Raw genomic sequence first — 21,699 nt, 5'->3', positions numbered from 1 at the left:
ATACGAGCTTTAAGAACACGGCACGTTCTTCGTCGGCCATAGTGAAAACCACCGTCGTTATAGTCGATTGTAGCGCCACCAACTACCCTATCCTATCCTTATCGATGCGTCGATAGCATCGATCTTTCGAGAATTCGAGAGACGATAATTTTATCAAATCTTCTTATCTTCTTATGGTATTTCTCTAATCCTTCTTTCTTTGCGCGCACTATTCAAAAATTTTGTTTCATATAAAAATTATGACAATTTTGAAATAAATTATATTAATTATTTATATATGTATATAGGTGGATGAATAAGTTTTAAGCCTAACATAGAAACAATTCTTTTTTTTTTCGATTTTTTAAACTTACTTTTATTTAGGAAAAAAATTGTTTCATTGAGGCTCAAAACTTTTCAATCCACCCTCGTATATACTAACTCATTTTTTTTCTATTCGAATGTATATATAATTATTAACATTTTTTCTTCGTATACAAAGTATCTTCTATATATGTAGCTTCGTTTTTAGGCTGTGTCTATGGAACAAAAATATTTCTATTTAAACAATAATAATCATATTTTTAACAATTATCTTCTAATAATTTACATTACTTGTAAAATATGTATATTAAAAATCTAGGCATATTTACAATAAATTCATACCTAAATTTATAAACATTTTTATCCAAAAATATTTCTCATGGCATAATTATAAATATTTATAAATATTTAATATATATATATATATATATATATTTTATATACAATTAGTTGGGAGAAACTCTTATTATTTACTTAATCAGACTTATTCTCGATAGGACTTATTAAACGTATCACATATTCCAATATTTTAACAACATCTTGCTCTTGTTCCACATTATTTGTTGTTAACAACGTTAATCTACCTAACGCCTCTTGTATACTTTGTGAAAACCCAGCAGTTCGTGCTATTAATTTTCCTTTTTGATTGTTACATATTAACGACCACAACATTGATCCCGCTATTCTGATCTCACATAATGATCCATTTTTAAAAACGTCGTGAAGAAGATTGATGATATCCACTATAAAAAAGAAAATGAAGAAACCTTATTAAATTAATAAATGTACTTATTTTAAAATTTAGCAATTTTTTAAACAAACCTGAACTAAGAATTCTTGGCCTATTTGTCATATTAAATGCTAAATTACGTAGAATAGAAATGGCTAAAATTTTTGATGGTGATGATGAACATTTTGCTAAATGTATCAAAGCATCTAAACTATCTACAGCCTAAAATAAATAAATTAATAAATTAAACGCGTACTACGATAATACAAATTTGTTCGCGCATGCATTAAAAAATTATAATTATAATTATATATATATTTTTTTACTTTAGGCACACAAATTTGTCCTTCCTCGTAATATGTAAAATCGATTAGAAATTCTAAACAATAGAGTTCTACCAAAGGCCAAGGTTTTACTCTTTTTGTGGTAACGGGATGAATCTTCGTAAAGAATTGTAATAAATTACTCTGAAAAAAGATAAATTAAATTAAATTAAATTAAATTAATAAATTACATAGTGATGAAAAAACAAATAAATACTTTTGAAATAGAAACTCTGCATTCGTGCACGTGTACAGCATTTCGTAATACATGAAATGCAAAATGCAATTTGTTGTTATCAAAAAGATATCCAGCTTTATCGATTTCTTTACAAATTAATTGTATAATGATATGTATTATAGCAATCGTGTTAGGTGTTTTTCTTAATCCTGCTCCTGGCAATACTGTAGTTAAAGTCAAAGATTGCGATGCTGTAAAATAAAAAACACTTGCGTATATATATATGTTTGTTATATATTACATAAATTAAAAAAAAAACTAATTTTAATTTATACCTGCGGAACATTTAGTAGTGAACGTTGCCAATAATTTTAAAGCACAGGTCGAAATATTTTTATTTAAAGCTATCCAAGCCCATAATTTATGCAACACATCAGCTAAGCCATCTTTGGTAAGTGTTTCTTTAACTTGCAAATTTTCATGCATAAAATTCATTAATAATATGAGAATATTGTTTATATCACTGAACAAAGGATTAATCTGAAAACAAAAGAAATAATTAGATTCTCTTTAATTATTAATATAAATAAATATCGTGAGAAAATATAAGAACGCGTACCTTTTTTTCACGCTCAACCTGATTTTTGTAAAGTTCAAACGGTTGTAAATTTAATTTGACATACAATTCTTTGAGTATCATCAACGCAGTCTCCGATAAGTTCTCTTTCAATGCAACTTTTTTAGCTTCCACAGAAACGCATAATAAATTAGCCAGTGAACTGACAATGAGATCTCTATTTTCTATATGTTTACGATTTTTTTTGGATCTCGTATAATTATGAGCAATAAAAAGAGCTAATAAAACTTTGCATAATTCAGCACCAATCGTACACTGATGCTCGTTGTCTGATTTCATTTGAATGTTATCCGAATTTATGGTGTAATCCTCAGTTTCTTCATTCCTATTTGTTTTTTTAGAATGCAAATTTATACTCCTTATGGAAAGTTTGTTAACATTGGATATGACTTCTTGTAAATTGTTACTTTGATTATTTCTTGGAATATATATAATATTATCTAAGATCATCTTTATCGAAATGTTATTCTTTCCTAAAGTTTCTTTCTGAATTTCTTGAGTAAGAAGAAAGGTAAGACAGGCGATAGCACTCATTCGTAATTCTGTATCAGAATCTTTTATCGCTGTGCAAATAGAAGTCAGTGCTTTATCCGGACCATGTAATTCCAAAGCTGCTTGAATAGATTCAAAGTGTTGATCATCCGTTAATGATAATACTGATAAAAAATTATATATTTCTGCTTTTAATTTGTTGTACAAAGAAATCAAACGTGGCGTATGAATATCTGTAAAAATATTTAAAAAGAATTAACATTAGTTTTAACATACAAGATGTTCCAATTATTTTCCATAAAATTTTATTTGTATAATACTTACTGTACAAATCGTTATGAAGAAGATTAAATAAAGAATAAATACAATCCGAAGTAAAGTTGGCAACTGCAGCAAATTCATTGCTATGTACAATGCAATTCGATAAGACCACGCAAATGCTGGTATACATTTCTAAAATTTCGCAATAATGTATAACATCTTTTTTAGTATCAATATTCTGTGGAATTTCTTTTAAATTTCCGATAAGATATTTATCCAATGATTGTTCGTAAACATGGCGTACAACTTCCTGTTGGCCGATAAGTATTAAATTATTTAAAAGAGTACAGCTCGCTGTTACTAAAGCAGGAGTTGCAATAGATAGTAAATAATTATCCATATCCACACTTTCAGAATCCACCGTGGAAACTGCATAACAAAATAACGAATAACATGTAATAAAAAATATAATCAAATTAATATATAAATAAAATATTTGAAGTGCTTACATGGTAACAGTTCATCCTGACAATTGTATAAATATGAAACAGTTCGTGGTACTAATGAAATGTTTCCTGATGTTGCAGCTTGTATGGATGGTACTTTATCATCTTTTTGTTGTTGACCATTTAACAAATCAAAATCTAACGATGGTAGCACGTAAATGTTGGAATACAATATGCTCATCTCGTAATAAAAATTCACTTGTTCTATGTATATTAATATGATATTTGTTTCCAACGAATTCACCTATTAGAATATAATTACTTAATTATTAATAAAAAAAAATGCATTTAATTATTTGTGCCATAAAATATCTTACATGTTGAAAAGATATGGAGTTGTAATTTTTAATTAAGTTGCTGAACGCGATACAAGCTTGTTCTCGAACGATACAAGATTCTTCTCTGATTATAATATATTGCAATAACGTGTAACATAATTCGTTAGGTGCAACAGCAATAGCATTAGAAATTTGGGATGCTGAATTCATTTCGTTTAATAATCCTGACAAAAGTTGCAATGCTGATGCACGTACCAAAGGATCTCGGTTTTGCCAAAGCATTGGCAACCAACCCAGAGATCTGCTATCTTCGTACCAAAATGCTATCCACATCTAAAAACACACAATGACTAATTATTAGTTTAATTAAATAATTTGTTTTTCATGATCTGATTTAATGAAAATATTTGTACATTTTTATTAAAATTTTCGTGCATTTGATAAAGCAAATGATTGAGACAAATGATAGAATTCCTGGTTATAGATAAACCCATGAAACTGACTGTACCAGCACCATGAAAAGATATAATCATTTCGATTAGTGTGTTTCCTAAAGATGCTAATAAATTTTTATGATTGCTCCAATCGCATTGATTTATTAAATATGTTAAACATGTCAACAGCCAATCCAAATATGCTAGAAAACAAAACATTCATTAGAACAAGTTTGAAAGTAAAAATAAAATGTTATATTCTTACCAAGATTGTAAAAATGTTGTTGATTGCCAAAACATAAAGTAGAAACAACTAATTCGATAAAATGAATCCATGTATGCGTCGGATTAATGTTTGATTTTTCGTTTCTTTCAATGGCTGCACAAGTGCGTGCTAATTTCAAAATCGATTGATGTACATCTTGATTATCCATTTCCAAATTTTGAAATAAATCTGCCCATGACTTTGTCATATTTTTTATCATCTTACTGATCCATGAACTTTTACCTACAATAATAATTTATATCTTAAAGATTAAATAATTTAATCATCTTACTTTTTATACTAACTAATTACCTTTCGTCGTGCCGATATATAATTGTAGAAAATTAATAATATTAACGAATAGATCGCAATCCTCTTTACTCGATGGATGCGACGATAAAAATCTTTCGAACGTTTGTTCCCATGGCAAAGAATGAATATCCTTGATTTCTTCGTATCTCAATATGTTATAAAATTTTAAATACCTATAATAAATACATTTTATTATAAAAATATATGCGCGAAGATGTGTATATAATTAATTGTTTAATTAAAAAAAAACTTACATTATGAGATAATCCAAAGCATTTAAAACCCCATCATGAGTCGTAGAATTTTGTATATTATATAATTGTTTTTGACAATAAAAATATGAACAACTATATTGAAAAATAAGGAATTCGTAATCTTGTATTCTCAATTTTTCTGGTAATTCAGGATCATTAACATCATCGTAATTTTTCCATAACATCTTCCATCCACCGTTCCATTCCCATGCCCAATATTGTCGTACAAATGTTAGTATCGTTTGATTGCTTCCATGGAGAACTGTAATAAGTATATACGAATTATTATAATAATATATTAAATATATTAAATTATTATATAGAAATATACCTGATATTTCTGATCTTCTATGTATACTAGTCTTCCAATGAGATTTACAAATTAATGGTAATCTCATTTTAATGACGATAATGTGAGGCAATGATATTGTTAATTGCACATTACTTTCTACGTGTTTTTCATTCATTCTAATTATATAATCATTGTATAAAAGTAAACATAAAATATATGATCCATCAGCCTTGACGCATTCATTATTTGGAAATAAAAAGATACCTAAAAATTTAAATATATAAATAACAATTAAAATAAATAATTAAACTAACAATATTGAAATAAATACTGTACATACTGCGAATAATATTAATGAAAACGTCAACGTTAGTGGATAATTCATGTCTCACTGACGATTCGCTCGCAACAATTAATTTTAATATCGCAAGTATCGGAATTACAGAATCAGGATAATTTTTATAATCATTTTCTACCTATAATCCATCACACAAAAATACAATTATATAAATGTTATAGTTTTTTAAACGTAAAAAATATTATTGTATTTACCAAAGCACTGTTGAATGCATGTAAAATTAACGATAATCCATTTTCATTAACGAATAATTTATGCAGAGATATGTCTGTAAGCATAACATTGATTTGCACTAATGCAGATTTACGCATTTTAGGATCAACATCGGAATCTCTTAACATTTCTAGTACCGATAATAAACTACTTCTCTAAAATAATTATATTTAATTGTTATTTACTTTATAAATTTTATATCTTAATAAAAAAATATGATTAAATGTAAAACCTGATAATTTCCTTCTAGGCGTTTAAAAACAGATGGACGTTCGAATATGCAAAGAGAACTGAGAGGTAGACCGTGCAACGAAGATAATCTTGGTAATTTTTTCATAGAATCTTTTTCTTGGCCGAGTAACCAAATCAATCTACAAGTAGCTTCTTCTCTGACATCATATTCGATTGAATACAACAGTCTTAAATTACCTTTTAAAACCTGAAACATAATATTATATAATGTTTAAATAATTAAACATTGTATATAAATAATAAATAAAATATAAATAATTTACTTCGAGGTACGGTAAGTGTATACTATTAAAAATATCAGGATCAAGCATTTTTGTAATACATCTTCCAATAACTGTAGATGAATGCGCGTAACATTGAAGAAGTGGTAACACCGGTATAATCGTTTCTAATATTTTTAACCATCCTGTCTCATTCGCTTGTACTTTTCCTTTTAATATATAAATTATTATCTCGTCAGACATTTCCCTTATCTATAAAATATATTAATAAATAAAATTAATAAAAATGTTATGCATATAAATTAATAAAAAATAAAATAATACGTGCTAACTTCTTTATTTTTATTGGATAAACCATAGCAAATGATCTCTGTTAAAACACTTGGTTCCAAAAGGAAGATCAAATTTTCCCAAGTAAGTTTTTCTTTATTATATTCTATCCCTAAAATACTTTTAACTAAATTATGGCACTCCTTGTATGCAGTTTCTTGAATATCTGTATCTCCATTTGCTAATAAATTTAATATTAATTTCGTGCATATTACATGATCTTCCTTGCTAAGAGAATATCTGTGAATAAATTTATCATGATTATTAAAATATGACAAATAAATATTTGATTATTAATCAATACATGCCTGTTAATATTTTGTAGAAATTTAATAGCTTTTTTAACTATGCTCATATTTTTATGATAAGGCAAACTCAGTTTAGATGCGTATAATGTTTTTAACGTATCAGAATATGATCCTCTAGAAGAATCTTTTATCGAACAAATAGCTGCTTGCATCGATTTAATGATAACTCGAGTTTCATCGAAGACTTTGATTATCGCCAATTCGTTTGAATCTTCTAAATGCTATATGTATATATATAAATAATATAATATTAAATATAAAAAAAAAGAAAATAATATTTTTTTAATTTATAAAATTTACCTGAATGTATACTTGAAGTGCAATGTGTAATTTTGGATACATTAAATATATGGAAGCATCCATTAATGCAATAGACATTGAATTTCTCATCGACTTAGTTAAAATAATATCGGCTACTTCAAATGGTACAATATTACTTAATAAGTTGACTGTAATACAAAGAAGATGGAGATACGTGATTCTGTGATAATCTATGCTACTGTAACTTCCAAAATATTCCAAAGAATCTCCTAGTAATGTTAACAACATTTTCAATTCGTCACTCATCTTTTTTGCCATACTGTCATTGCATATCCATATATTTGGCATGACTGTGATTAATAATAATTGCACTAATTCGTGAATCAAGTCAACTATGTATTTAATATTTTTTAATGGGAATGTTGAATCATTAGGAATATTCAATTGTGAAATAACATGTTTTAGTGTTTCGATACAATAGGTAGGAATAAGCATTTGTTGTAACCGTAATACGGATTCATCTGCATTATCCATGATACTTTGACTTCTGTCACTTGTAGCCTAAAGAAAAATATCTGTCATTATAATAAATATGATGTTTAAAAAAAATAAAACTACTTACAGCAGATTGATACGCTTGATAATTAGCTTCTGGTATTCCTCCATCAGGACTATCTCTAGCTTCTGATAAATGATAACTATTATTATCTAATTTTTCTGTAAGTAACTAAAATAAATACAAATTAATATAGCGAGTAATCAGTTATCAAACAGTTTCGGGTTGCATCATTATTAGACATATACATACACGTTAATAATTCAAACAGATATTTACTTTTACCTTTTGCTTTTTATTAGCTACGCAAGGATCATAATAATAATAAATTCTAAACCGTAGACACCTTGTTAATTTGTGCAATGTTTTCAATACAGCAGATATAATATATTTAATATCAGGCTCCATGATATTTACGCTTGTATCGAGTAAAGCATGCAACACCTAGAAGAAGGAAGGAAAAATATTGTTAGATTAATGTGGGAAAAAAATAATGTCCGTAAAAAGATTATTTTTTTAATATTCACAGATACTATTGCTGGCCTTTGAAGGAAAACTTCGGCTGGAAAATCTTGTAACATGACATTACTTATAAACTGACATGTATGTAATATTAGATTAGTATCTGACGTATTATTTAAAGCTTCCTCCACTGCTCCTAATACACCCTTATCTGATGTGACTAATGGTTGCCATGGCATTACTAACCATTTTATTCCACCCTCCACTGTCTTGGATACAAGTGTACCATCATCTTGTTGAAGAGTAAGATCCACAGGCAATGTACTAAATAAAAAATCATAATATTTATATTTAATATACAATTTAAAAATTTATATCATAAAAAAAATGTATCAATAGACTAAGTATATGCATTTACCTGTCCAATGGAGATATAAAAGTACCAATATTATTGGAAGCATTAATTGTGTCTGCGTTAAAATCTCTACTTCCATACTTATCATAATTATGAACTCTTGTAACATATTCTGATTGTTTCAATGATATTCTTGAAGGATCTAATGACTACGATAATTACAACAAATCATTATCAAACATTCACATGGTATTAAGATCAACGTATAAAATAAATTGTTTACCTTATAATTACATCTGTCATTGACAGATTCTTCTTGATCTGGATTAAGAATAGTTTGTTCTATCTGATGAATTTTATCGTGCCATGAATCGTCAAGTTTTCTTTTCAATTGATCTAACTCATTTTGAAAGCGTGATCTACCAAATGCATTTAAGTAATTGTTATTTCCACCCTTAAAGAAATTAACAGACATTCAATGTATAACGTTATAGATTCTTTATGAATATTTATTACTATTAAAAAAAGTTAGTATACCTTTATCAATCTATGTAACAAGTCTAAGGCTTCTTGAGGATGAGGTATGTTGTCAAAAGAAAACCAATGAAACAGTTTAATAATCAATTCTTTTTTAACAGCATCAGAATCACATCCAAAGCCAAGATCTAACTTAGAAATAATATTCTCCAATGCTCTTGCTCTAATCTCATCAATACTGTGCGCTGAAATTGAATATATTATTTTTTAAATTTCACATTTAATAGAAAAAAATTAACCTTAAAATATATCAATTATTTCTTACAACTAATAAAAGCTTACCTAACTTTTTAACATGTGCAAAAGTAATAGTATTTAAACTTGACATTGTATATTATTATCAATTCGTAATACATGCAACTAGATTTGAGGTTAATTAAGTTTTGAACATAAAACCGCCACAAATTACATGAGCGCCAACTTACGACTATGTTCTCCGATTCTAGAGTCATCTAGTATTAAACAAAGTTTTGTCTATGTAAATTATTATTTTTTATTATATTAAACGTTTTTTCTATGTACAATATTTAATATATAAAACAATTATATTAGTGCAAAAATTAATGTTTTATTTATATTTTATTTACCAAATCTTATAAGAGCGTGTAGAATACCCTGTTTTTTAAGGTTATAATTTTGAAGTTAGAATGTGAGATTAGTTTTGATTACAGTATACACCACAAACACATATGTATATATATTATATTAATTGTGATTTTATTTTTATTAATTATGGGTAAGATTTAAATAATTATTCTTTAATAATTCAAAATAAATATTTTTTTATATATAAAGATGCATATATATATATATATATATATATATATATATATATATATATATATATATATATATATGCATGTACGTATAATGATTACAGGTAAGGAAGCAAAATATTGTCAAGGGAAAGATGCTTTCGAGAGAATGAATTATTTGTATCAGGTAAGAAATGCTTGACAATTATTCCTAGAAAATTAGAACATTTTTCTTTTTATATTTTTTTTTATAGGCTAGTCATATGATATCATTAAAAAATAGAGTTGCTGCTTCGTATTATGGAAGTATGATGATGGGTTGTGCGAAGAAAGCTGTACTACGAGTGTAGGTGCTATATATAAATATTATATTAATTATAATTTAGAATTTTATATTTTAATTCTATTAAGGATCTATCATATTTTTTATATCTTTTTTTTTATATAGGGAGCCAAATTTAAAAAGAACGATATGCAAACAATGTAACTCTCCTCTTATACCTGGAGAGACGGCTAGAGTTAGATTATGTTCTAAGCGTATAAAAGGAGTTAAATGGACATGTTTGATCTGTTTAAATAGTAAAATGTATCCTACTAAAAAAGGATACAAATTATGGATAGAACAGCCGGAAGCAATCGTTGAAACTCTTCATTTTATTCCTAAAAATAAGTCTATCGACTGTGATAAAAGTAATGTAAAGGACAATAATAAGACTGAATCTACTACTAATACGAAGATAAAAAATAAATCTGATAATAATCTCAATGTAAATCAGGACAAGACTGAATGTACTATTAATACGAGGATAGAAAATAAATCTGATAATAATCTCAATGTAAATCAGGATAAGATTGAATGTACTACTAATACGAGGATAGAAAATAAATCTGATAATAATCTCAATGTAAATCAGGACGAGGCTCAATCCACAAATTGTACAGTCACTAATATCGTTTAATAAATTTGATGTACGAATATTTTTTATTAATCACTTACATAAAATATGTTACAATATTACAATAAATTTGTAATTAATAAACAGACACTTTTGCTAACTGGAATATTTATAACCATCTAGTAATATCATAATGCTGATAATAGTTTTACAGTACATGTTCATAGAAATAACTCGATCGAAGTTAAGTTACCGTTCTCGGAGTATAAGATATATTTTACGGTGACAATTGATTGCAGTGAAATCCAAAGACAACTGCGCATATTCTTTTTTTAATTTTCTTAGCATTGAAGAAGGACGGTTTTGAATGAATGTTTGAAAGATGATATTATATATGTCATGAGTAGAATTAATTTCTTTTTTTTACTCTTTTTCATTTTTGAATTAAGTTCAATTCTACTGAAATTCACTGCAAGCAATATCATTTATCTAATTCATACAACTATATCCGCCCATCTCCAGTAACTTCCATAATGTTTTATACGGATTACCTAAAAACAAATCAGCACGCTCTAATTCGAGCATAATCAAATCACAGATTAATCAGACAATGTCAGTCATTTAATGTCAACTTAAATAACTTATGTTTAATAGATTAGATGATATGAGTTTTAGGGCCATCTACAAACACACATATATATAAATATATATAAGAGGTTTGTAGCATAAGTATTCTTAGTATATAATAATACTAAATATATAAAACGAACGTATATATGTATAATCGAAAAACTTTAATTTCCATAAACTCTCCTAAAATTTTGTTAAAATATGAAAAGATGTAACTTATATATATGGCATTTAACTAACGATACCACCTCTCTTAAAAAACAACTACATCATATAAATTGAAGATATATAATATATATATATAAATATTAAAAGTAATTAAAAAATTGTATAATATATATATATATATATACAGGGCTGCATCAAAATTGCATCAGGGTTAAAGCTTCATTTAAAGATTTATTAAAAATGACTTATGTTCATGTAATATTATTTTCTTATTTTCATCCGCAGAATACGCTGACACCATTTGACCGGAAAAACCTAACACCCCGTATATATAATATTTAATAATAATCAATAATAATAATTAATTTTAATAATAATAATAATAATAATAATAATAATAATAATAATAATAATAATAATAAAAAAACTGGGCTGGACGGAATCTACACATTCATTTATATACATATATCTGTCGTGCCAAGCTTCGGTCTTCTATCTATTTATTCCCCTTAATATTTTCATTTAAGATCTATGAGCTAGTATTTTTGATTTCCCTAATACTAAATTCTAACGATAAATTATAGATAGGACTCCAGGTTGGCAACGCACACATATATACATGCACACACCGGCTACAGGATATATTTTTCTCCTTTAATATATTGACTATCATTCGTCGTTGTCCTTCAAAATATTCCTCCTCTTCCTTCTTCTCGTACTTCCCCTTTCCCATTCCATCAAAATTTTTTATTCGTTAATACTGTCATCATGGAATGAACTCGAATTTCAAAATGAAGTAAATTCATTTATATCGGAAATTGAGAAAAAAAAATATATATAGATATATAAAACAAAAAATATCTTGCGCTCTTCTTTTACACGCGTCTATGTGCATCGCAAACGAATCTATTCAATTATAATATCCCGTCTCCGTTCACGAAATAACACATTTAACTATTCTGTTATTGTCTCAGAGGTGTGTGCATGCGAGCCTTTTAATTTTTTTTTTTTTTTTTTTAATTAGTTTTTCTTTAAAGAGGCGCGTGCAATAGACAGAGCCGTAGATAAAGAGGTACAACGTACGGCGATTTTTTTTTGGTTTTTTTTTTGTTTTTGTTCTTTTATAATTACGTATAGATGAAAAGGGTTTTTCTTTTTTTTTCTTTTTCTTCCGCGCCAAGGTATTATTTTTATTTTTTTTGTTTTTGTTTTTTTTTTAATTTTATCTTTATACTAGCCCTGAAACAAATTGGGGTTGGCCGTCTCGGTCCAGCGTTAGTTGTGGCATTACATTTGGCGATGGCTGAAACGTTGAACCTTGAAATCCCATTGCTGATTCATATAACTAAAGGAAAAATGATAAATGTATAATAATCTAATAAATTAAATACCTACATCCTTAAAAAAAAACAACAACAACAAAATACACCAATAATTATGATTAATATTATAAATTTGATAATAATTTAATTCGATTATCATAGACGAACGTTTTAGATTAATTTACAAACATTATGATTTCCTGGAAGAGTCGTATAATCTGGAGTAGTAGAACGATGCCTATTTGCTGGTAACGGGTGTTGAATAGTAGCATAAGTATTGTCTTGAGACGTATCACCCATACCAAGGCTTACACCACTTCCACGTCTTTCCAAACCAAGACCACCTTCGGGTTCGCTGAATACTTGCATCGTTAATTCTTGTTCTTCGTATAATTTTAATTTTCTGTAAATCGATACAATTTCAATATTTTTATTTTTTTATAAAAATTAATAGTTATTGGAATATATATTTAAATATGTTAAAATTAATTCCTTACTGTTCAATCCATAAAGGATTTTCCGTTGTATTTAATTCATCGATTATTTGTTTCTTTATCAAACCATCCTTCTTACGAATATCATTTGGCACAGTAATTACCCTGAAGTGAAATAAAAATTAATTAATACAAATTTTAGGTGGAATATTATTTTTAAAAAGATATATATATATAATTTTAAAAACTTACCAATGCCGTAAACAGCAACAAACTACTGTAACTGTAACAGCACCTACTAGTAAAACGACTAATAAAGCTATCAAAGCTGCTAACGCAGGATCAAAAGGTTCCTCTTGAACTCCAGCATAAGCTGGCTGAAATACGAAATATTCAATTTAAATTTGTTTTAGTTATTATTTAATTTATGATACACAGTTAAAATATAAAAAAAAAATACTTACCACTACGTTTTCTATGGCAAAGCCGGCGTAATAATCTTTTAAGAAATCGTATTTGGCATCAATGACTTTGAGAACGTGCGGTACCGGAGCTATCGTTTGACTTTTTAATTCTACCACGTGCAAATACATATCACACCTAAATCAAAAACGATAATACAATTATAAAAAAAAACCAAATAATTATATTTATGTATTATTAATTAATTAATCATCTTACCATTCTCTTCTAATATGACCAGAAGCATCTACGTGATATCTAATATCATCTACGACTACTCTACTTTGAGTAGCATTCGATAATTCAGAAACAATCTCATCACGTTGTCTGTTAACTTCTTCCGGTGGTCGTGATAAGATCACTCTTATCAATTGTGATGGTTCAAATACCCATACCTTAATATAAAAAAAAAGAAAAGAAAAAAAGATAATAATTAACAAAAATTAAAATTAATATGAATAAATATTGTGATTAAAATGTCTTACATGAACTCGAGTCATTGCGTATCTCTCTGGAATGGCTGTCTCCTTGGCTATAACTTCAACGATAAATCTATCCTGATTATATTCAGCCATATATCCACTGGTTATTAATTTACCATCTTGCGTGACATTAAATGGGCTTGGTATTATCGAACCACTAGGCTTGTCCGATCCATATTTATACAAATTGGCACCAGCTATGTAATAATGAAGCGTACCATTGTCACCAACATCCAAATCAGATGCAACTACTTTGGTAACGAAATCGTTAACGTTAGCCATAGAATTAATTCCAGCATAATAATCGTTTCTTTCGAAGATAGGTGGATTATCATTTTCGTCGAGAATCAAGATCGTTACATTAACATGACCATGATCTGAACTTAGTGATAAGGGACGACCTGCTTCCGTTGGATTGATATATAGGTCAGGATTGTTGGATGCGAGAATGGATAGAACATATTTGTCTCTTGCCTCACGATCGAATGATTTGTTTGCGTATATGCTACCATCCGATTTATCCATGTAAAATGCGTAACCTTCGTTACCTAGAATTATTTAAAAAATAACAAGAAAAACAATTAAAGTACGTGATTAATTGATACAGTCTTTCAAAATCAAATGATTATTACAAACCTGCTTCTATGTAATAGTAAACTTTAGCGTGTCTACCTTCATCCTCATCCTGAGCAGTTACTTTACCTACGAAATAATCCTTAGGACGGTTTTCAGATATTTGAAAATTGTACTCGTCGTAAAATTGTGGTACGTTGTCGTTAGTGTCGACTAATTGAACCGTTAAAAGACGTAAAGCTTCGTAGGCTGTTGGTGTACCATGATCAGTTGCTACCAGGACAAGCTAAAGTGAAAATGAATAATGTTTATACGTATTTATTTGTTTGTTCGTAATTTATATTTGTAGAAAAAAAAACTTACTTCAAATTTACTTTTAATCTCACGATCGAGTATGATCTTCGATCGTAGTTCACCAGTTTCCTGATCTATCAAAAATTCTTCGGTTTCTTGTACATTTTTATTTCCAACTTTCAAATGATAACTAATTCGTCCATTTTCACCAGGGTCACGATCGATAGCTTTCACAGTTAGTATTAAATAATTTGGTACGCCGGCGTTCTAAAATTCATTAATCTTTTACGTTAATTATTCTTATGATTTTCCATGTTATCAGTAAAACAAATTAATTTTATAATTAATGTATTACAAACGTATATCTATTACATACATTTAAATTATATTAATGCACGTACCTCGGGTACCTCGACAGTTGCATTTGTTAATTCAGGCATTACGAATTGTGGTTTGTGAGTGTTAACTGGCGTGACTCTAATATCAACGTAACATCTATCAGAATGTGGTCCATTTCCAGCACCATCTCTTGCTTCAACTTCGATTCTGTACGAACCAGCTCTGCCAAGTAAAGCTGCAGCTGGATACAAAATACCAGTTTCTCGATTCAACGAGAAAGAATCATTTTCATTTCCATGAACGATGGTATACCAAACTTCTCCGTTAACACCTTCGTCATGATCAACAGCTCTCACCTAAATAAATAAATAAATAGAAATATTTTGATTATAAACTAAAATTAAAAAATTATATATAATTATAATGAAACCTGTAGAATTGGAGCTGGAGGATTAACGGACAAATTTTCAGCAACCGATGCTCTGTAACTGTGTTGCGAAAATATTGGCCGATTGTCGTTAACATCGATCAATTTAATAACAACAGGAATCGACGTACTACGTCGAGCATTGACATGAGCGTTGTCACTGGCCATAACTGTTATTACAATCTCTGGTGTAATTTCTCTGTCAAGTACCGCAGCACTGCCAACGGTTATTTCTCCAGTTTCGTGTCCTATTAAAACAAAAAAGGTTCGATAATTAGTTGACATTGTCGTGATCTTATTTTCTTCTTTTTGTTTAAATATAAAAATCATGTAATTATATTTCAACGTACCAATGTTAAATTCGGCAGCATGATCACCGATCAGACTGTACATAATTTCACCGAAGGAACCCTCATCACCGTCGGTAGCTTTAACAACAATAACGTGAGATCCCGGTGGTGAATTTTCTTTGATGGATGCGTTGTAAGATTCTCTCTCAAATTTCGGATCTTGATCATTAACGTTAATAACCGTAACGATCACTTTAGCAGCTGTGGATAATTGTGGTACCCCAGAATCATAAGCTACCACAGTGAACTCCAATTGCTTTGTTTCCTCGTAATCGATAACTTGACTGGTTCTAACGATTCCTAAAATAAACGAGTCAAAATTAAACAGATTGAAAAAAATTTGAATAGGAAATTATTTTTGAATAATAAACCAACCAGTAATATTGTCTATGTTGAAATAAGGACTTGGTGGTTCAATCGCGTATCCTGCTATGTTACTGTCAACGTCGGTTGCAGTGAATGCACCTACGACTGCACCGGTTGGTTGTTCTTCCTGCATTTCGATTAAATATCTTGGATTATTTCTAGTCCAGGGTTTTAAAAATTCTGGTGCAACATGATTCACGTCTATTATAGTGATTATCAAGGTACCTATACGTGAATAACACAAAACATACATCACAATTGTGCTGACAAAGTATACCAAATAATTACACAAATAATAATAATAATAATAATAATAATAATAATAATCTACCTCTCCCTTGTTGCAAAGTTGGTGCAGTAGTATCGCTAACAACTATAGTAACGCTGACGGTTGCTGCAACATCTCGATCCAGTGGTCTAACAACTGAAACTTGTCCTGTTGTTCTGTCAACAGCAAAGAAGTCCTAAAAAAATGTATAAAAAATAATTTAAACGTTATTGCAATGGTTGTTGCAAATGCTTTTTTTTTTATATAGAAGTTACATTGTTTTTTTAACATACTTTAAATGACTTGCTATCGTTAACTTGTTGACCATTTCTATCGATCGCCGTAATTGGTTCAGAAATGGCAAAGTTCAAAGCTTCTGAATTTTCGCTATCCGGGTCGGTAGCTTTTAACGTAGTAAAAACGGTGCCAATCGGGGTATCTTCAGTTACCTCAGCTCGTTGAGTTTCAGGCGTAAAGTAAGGTGGCTTGTCATTGCTATTTTCAACTTTGATCATTAGCGTTGTCGTTCCTGTTAAACTTGGAGTTCCTAAAAATATATACAAAAAAATATAATATAAATAAATTTTGTTCAACAATTTGTGTAGATAAATAAAATGAAGAGAAAATCTTTTCACCTTTATCAAAGGCTATTACTTCAACGTGATAAGTATCTTTATCATCAAAATCTAATTTCCTCGACACCGTAACAACACCTGTTGTCTCGTTAATAGCAAAATCATCAAAGGCTCCTTTTTGTATTCTATAAACTAATTCAGCATTGAGACCACTATCAGCATCTGTTGCTCGTACCTCTTCGACGATGGTACCTATAATATTATTAATCATAATTTTTATTGTCAAAATTAAAATTCTTTAATCACGTTACCATGCCAAGTTGCATTCGATTGTGTCATTAAAATGGTACACTTGACATGGAACGTATTAAAAATAAATTAATAATTTAACAATAAAATTATACATTTTACACACATATATGTATAATAAAAAAAATATATCATTTATGCTAATAACACAATTTTCGATTCATCAAATAAAATATTATAAAAAATTTGATTAAAAATTTGACAATAGGCATCATTTGATTCTATTGTTAATAATATGTTTAGCGTTAAATACAATTTTTAACGTATATAAATTATTTTGGAGATTTTTTTGTTTGTAATGTATATAATTATAAAACAAAATAGATAAAATTTTATGTAATATATATCTATATGTGATATCGAGGAAAAAGCATCCATAAAATTGTAGGATACTAACCGACCGGTGAAATTTCAGGTATACTGGCGGTATATAAGTCGTGAGGAAATACCGGTGCATTATTATTCACGTCACGTACGGTGATATTGACCAAAGCAGTGTCAACGAATAAACCGTCGCTCGCTTGCACGATGAGGGCTATCCAATCGTGAGTTGAATTTGTCATATTGACTGGACCCTTATTTTTTATGCTTATTTCACCGGTATCCTGATCGATCTCGAACAAATCCAATTCGTTTCCACCGACCAAACTATAAACAATCTTCGATGTCTTGTCCTTGTCCCGTGCTTGGACTTTCAATTCTGGTTCAAATTTTTCAGCACCCTCGTCCACCACTGCACGATATTTTTCTTGAAGGAAACGCGGTGGACTATCATTAGCATCTGCTAAACTAACACGAAGGGATACGCTAGTTGTCTGACCTTCGCCATTGTCATCGGTTGCCTTTTTTTTTATAATGAAATATTTATTAATAATATAATATTTGTCGTATTTTCTTGTTTCATTTTTTGTTTCTTTTCGTTATATTGTAAATGAATTAATTATAAATTTTTATCATACCTTGTATGTGAGAAAATATTCAGTTTGTTCTTCGTAATCTAAGCAAGGTGATGTGCCAGGATTTGGACAAAATGCAACAGTAATGGCACCAGTTTTCTTGCCAACAGAAAAATGTTCCGAGCCTTGTCCAAGTAACTGATAAACTATACCAGATGTACCAAATCTGTTGAATATCAAATCACCGAATCAAAATTTTTTCTTGTCAATGATCCAACTTTTTTCTTTTTTTTTTCCATTTATTATTTATTCAACTTACTTTCCACTGTCACGATCCTTGGCAGTGATCGTAATTACCGGTGAACCTGGAACAGCAGTTTCCGAGACCAATGCTGTATAAGTTGGACTGCCAAAAGAAGGTGCATTGTCGTTTGCATCAGTTATCGTTACTGTAACTGTCGCTGTAGATACAAGTTTAGGATTCGTATGTACTTCCTCGGCAACGACCTAACACAATGAAAATAAATTATTAAAATATTTAACACAATTATTATAATATTAAAAGAAATTCATTAATATTACCAATATGATGAATTTTCTTTGATTGGGATTCTCATAATCTAATGAACCGTTGGTTACGCGAATATTTACTGAAGTACTTCCAGTAGCCATAGATGGTTCTACCGTAAATGCACCAGTTATGTCTTCCAAACGTAAAGAAAATACGGAATTTAAACCCTACCCGGAAGAAAAATGACGTGATCAAAATATATTACATTATATCATTAGAAAAGTTTTTTTTTTAGAGTTCATTGAATTTCTACTTACAACGTCCGGGTCTTTAACAGTCATGTCTAAGTGAGGTAACGGTGTACCATCCGGTACATTCTCAGGAATTTCGATATTGTATTCACGTCTATTGAACGTAGGTACTTCGTCATTGACATCCTTGATCGTGACAGTGGCTTCTGCTGTTGAAACTGTCAAATTATCGTTACCTGGTATACCATCTATTAACTCACGTGCTCTCACTTTTAATGTTAATACTCCCGTTGAATCTTTCAATGCTTCTCTATCTAATGGTTTAGCTGTTCTCAACTCGCCCGTATCGTCGTCGAGTAAAAAGTAATCGAATGGATCTATATAAGAAAATAAAACACAATAATCATATATATATGATAATATAAATAATATAAAAATATAATATATATGAATGAATCAAAAATTCGTGCGTTTATTGTGTTATAAATTGTATTATAAATTGTTTCATAAACTGCATAATGGATTGTTTTTGTAAAATTTACTTTAAAAATATTAATAAAAAAATAAATGCGCTAACTTTTAGTTCACCCTAATATAAAATCTTTTCTTGTTAACTGTTATTTTGAAACAATGTTAAACTTTTTGTTTATTAGCAACGCATATACGGATCCTTCATGCAAAAACTCGTATATGTACATTATTGTTATTTCGAATGATTGACTCACTGGTGACCAATTCGTAAAACATTTTCCTTGGCATCCCCCTGTCACCATCTCTCGCTTTAACCGTCATCACTAAAGTCCCAATGACATCGTCCTCACGAACTACCCCAGTTAACGAGTCGAGAAATTCCGGTGGGCTGTTCTGAATGTCTGCGACTTTTATCTCAACGCCAGTCGTCCCATTGTTCAAGCCATCCTGTGACAACCAAATTAAAAAAGGAAAGAACGTTCAATCGAATGAAGAAGTTGAAACGTCTGAGTTAGACGACATTTAAAACGTGTCCTCTTTTACGATCTATTATAATTGCACGAATTTCTTTTATTCATAGAAGTAAAGATATGACGTTTCATCAGATTTTTTGATTATCTACTCAAATTTTGAATACTAAGAACGATGAATAAGATGTGACGATAATTTTAGAATAAAATCTAAGTTCAGTGTGATTTAATACAAGTTTTATATTTATATTAATAATCTTTTGTAATATGTATTTTTTTATTTTCTTTATACAAATCAAATCAAATTTATATCATTCTAATAAACATTCGTATGATTTCATTGTAATTATATCCTTTTGATGGAAAACAAAGTTTTGTTAGTTCACAAAATTATTAACAAATTCGATTTTATTATAACAATATTGTTATTACATATAAATAAATAGAGAATAATTTTTACTTTAAAATGGTAGTGGTTTCATGTTTCTATGATTTTTCGTTCAAAAGACATTGCTTTTTCAAGTATTTCATTCATCATTCTATTACTACAGCTGATCGTAGTAACAGGTCAATGACCTAATGAGTAATTTGAATGAAATTATGTAGGTCAGTGTGTCAACGTAAACGTCTTACATTTTCAACGAGAATATCTCAAAAACTAAAAATCGTAGAAAATTGAACAATATATCATTTTAAAGAGAAAACTTTCATCTATTATTTAATTCTACTGTTAATAATTAATAAATAATATGTTATGAACAAATTGTTATAAACAAATCTTCCCGAATCAAATTCATCTTATTTTGTACTGAAAAGAATATCAAATTATTAACAATTTATAAAAATAACGTAACAATTAATAAATAATTAATAAAAAAAGTATTTGTTTATAAACAAAGTCTTTTAACACGCATGAAAATATCTCTGGGACTATAAATCGTAGAGATTTGATTTAAAAAAAAAACCATTTTAAAGGACTAGAACATTCTACGTTGTTTTATAGATATTGTCGATAATTAATAAAAAAAAATTGGCGAAAAAATAATTATTATAATAATTTCAATTAAAATTTCATCAAGGATCAAATACTACTTGATCGTCGTATCGATTTAATATAATGAAATAATTCACTTTTCAAAGAAAACCACACGAATTTTGTCGAACGCGTATCGACACGTAATTTTTAATTGGACGTCAGGAGATTTTACTTTTTTTTTTACCCCTTTACATGAGGGTACAATTAGATGGAGAGAAAAAATGAATAACACGAGTACCCTATATGACCCATATATCTCGTGCTAGTTCATCGAAATATTTGATGTGCATGTAATT

The 21,699-nt window shown here is 28.8% G+C and overlaps 3 protein-coding genes across 7 annotated transcripts in view; 1 reads left to right on the top strand and 2 right to left on the bottom strand.

Moving 5' to 3' along the window:
* Nucleotides 1–430: 430 nt before the first annotated feature.
* Nucleotides 431–9,539, bottom strand: ana3 (rotatin homolog anastral spindle 3). Of its 5 annotated transcripts, none has more exons than XM_089172042.1 (29): nt 9,401–9,539; nt 9,119–9,303; nt 8,865–9,035; nt 8,645–8,790; nt 8,292–8,550; nt 8,044–8,208; nt 7,831–7,935; nt 7,248–7,769; nt 6,948–7,168; nt 6,642–6,879; nt 6,352–6,561; nt 6,069–6,275; nt 5,818–5,991; nt 5,606–5,741; nt 5,305–5,529; nt 4,974–5,235; nt 4,720–4,892; nt 4,408–4,650; nt 4,122–4,345; nt 3,748–4,041; nt 3,434–3,674; nt 2,988–3,353; nt 2,154–2,896; nt 1,870–2,074; nt 1,574–1,785; nt 1,360–1,500; nt 1,126–1,255; nt 646–1,046; nt 431–518 (listed from the first exon to the last, which is right to left on the bottom strand). In XM_089172042.1, exons 1-28 carry the CDS (start codon nt 9,444–9,446, stop codon nt 778–780), a joined length of 6,513 nt encoding a protein of 2,170 aa, XP_089028168.1. In that variant the 5' UTR covers nt 9,447–9,539; the 3' UTR covers nt 431–518; nt 646–777. The 5 variants fall into 5 exon arrangements, with proteins under 5 accessions (XP_089028168.1, XP_015182329.1, XP_089028169.1 ...); XM_015326843.2 differs by having other exon boundaries at nt 8,050–8,208; XM_015326842.2 differs by having other exon boundaries at nt 452–1,046.
* Nucleotides 9,540–9,583: 44 nt separating this feature from the next.
* On the top strand, nt 9,584–12,816 carry Rpp21 (ribonuclease P protein subunit Rpp21). The gene is made up of 4 exons (XM_015326807.2): nt 9,584–9,854; nt 9,999–10,060; nt 10,128–10,219; nt 10,322–12,816. Exons 1-4 carry the CDS (start codon nt 9,851–9,853, stop codon nt 10,830–10,832), a joined length of 669 nt encoding a protein of 222 aa, XP_015182293.2. The 5' UTR covers nt 9,584–9,850; the 3' UTR covers nt 10,833–12,816.
* The window catches only part of Cad87A (cadherin 87A), a 183,977-nt gene continuing 175,029 nt past the window's right edge, over nt 12,752–21,699 (bottom strand). The window contains exons 6-27 of the mRNA XM_015326845.2: nt 20,152–20,344; nt 19,493–19,803; nt 19,247–19,402; nt 18,984–19,171; nt 18,728–18,890; nt 18,166–18,610; nt 17,520–17,711; nt 17,178–17,431; nt 16,948–17,080; nt 16,626–16,841; nt 16,251–16,550; nt 15,904–16,148; nt 15,536–15,829; nt 15,204–15,401; nt 14,904–15,126; nt 14,271–14,815; nt 14,005–14,180; nt 13,788–13,923; nt 13,576–13,700; nt 13,387–13,488; nt 13,079–13,292; nt 12,752–12,912 (exon numbers count right to left, since the gene is read on the bottom strand). Coding sequence (XP_015182331.1) covers nt 12,796–12,912; nt 13,079–13,292; nt 13,387–13,488; nt 13,576–13,700; nt 13,788–13,923; nt 14,005–14,180; nt 14,271–14,815; nt 14,904–15,126; nt 15,204–15,401; nt 15,536–15,829; nt 15,904–16,148; nt 16,251–16,550; nt 16,626–16,841; nt 16,948–17,080; nt 17,178–17,431; nt 17,520–17,711; nt 18,166–18,610; nt 18,728–18,890; nt 18,984–19,171; nt 19,247–19,402; nt 19,493–19,803; nt 20,152–20,344 — 4,926 coding nt within the window. The 3' untranslated portion in view covers nt 12,752–12,795. The remainder of the gene's footprint in view (nt 12,913–13,078; nt 13,293–13,386; nt 13,489–13,575; nt 13,701–13,787; nt 13,924–14,004; nt 14,181–14,270; nt 14,816–14,903; nt 15,127–15,203; nt 15,402–15,535; nt 15,830–15,903; nt 16,149–16,250; nt 16,551–16,625; nt 16,842–16,947; nt 17,081–17,177; nt 17,432–17,519; nt 17,712–18,165; nt 18,611–18,727; nt 18,891–18,983; nt 19,172–19,246; nt 19,403–19,492; nt 19,804–20,151; nt 20,345–21,699) is intronic.

The sequence above is a fragment of the Polistes dominula genome, unplaced genomic scaffold (genome assembly GCF_049000335.1).
Source record: "Polistes dominula isolate Pdom_NZ unplaced genomic scaffold, Pdom_raw_medaka contig_73, whole genome shotgun sequence".
NCBI classification, from domain to species: Eukaryota; Metazoa; Arthropoda; class Insecta; order Hymenoptera; family Vespidae; genus Polistes; species Polistes dominula.
Note: the sequence above shows the minus strand (reverse complement) of the source record. Positions and strands in the feature narration are given on the sequence as shown.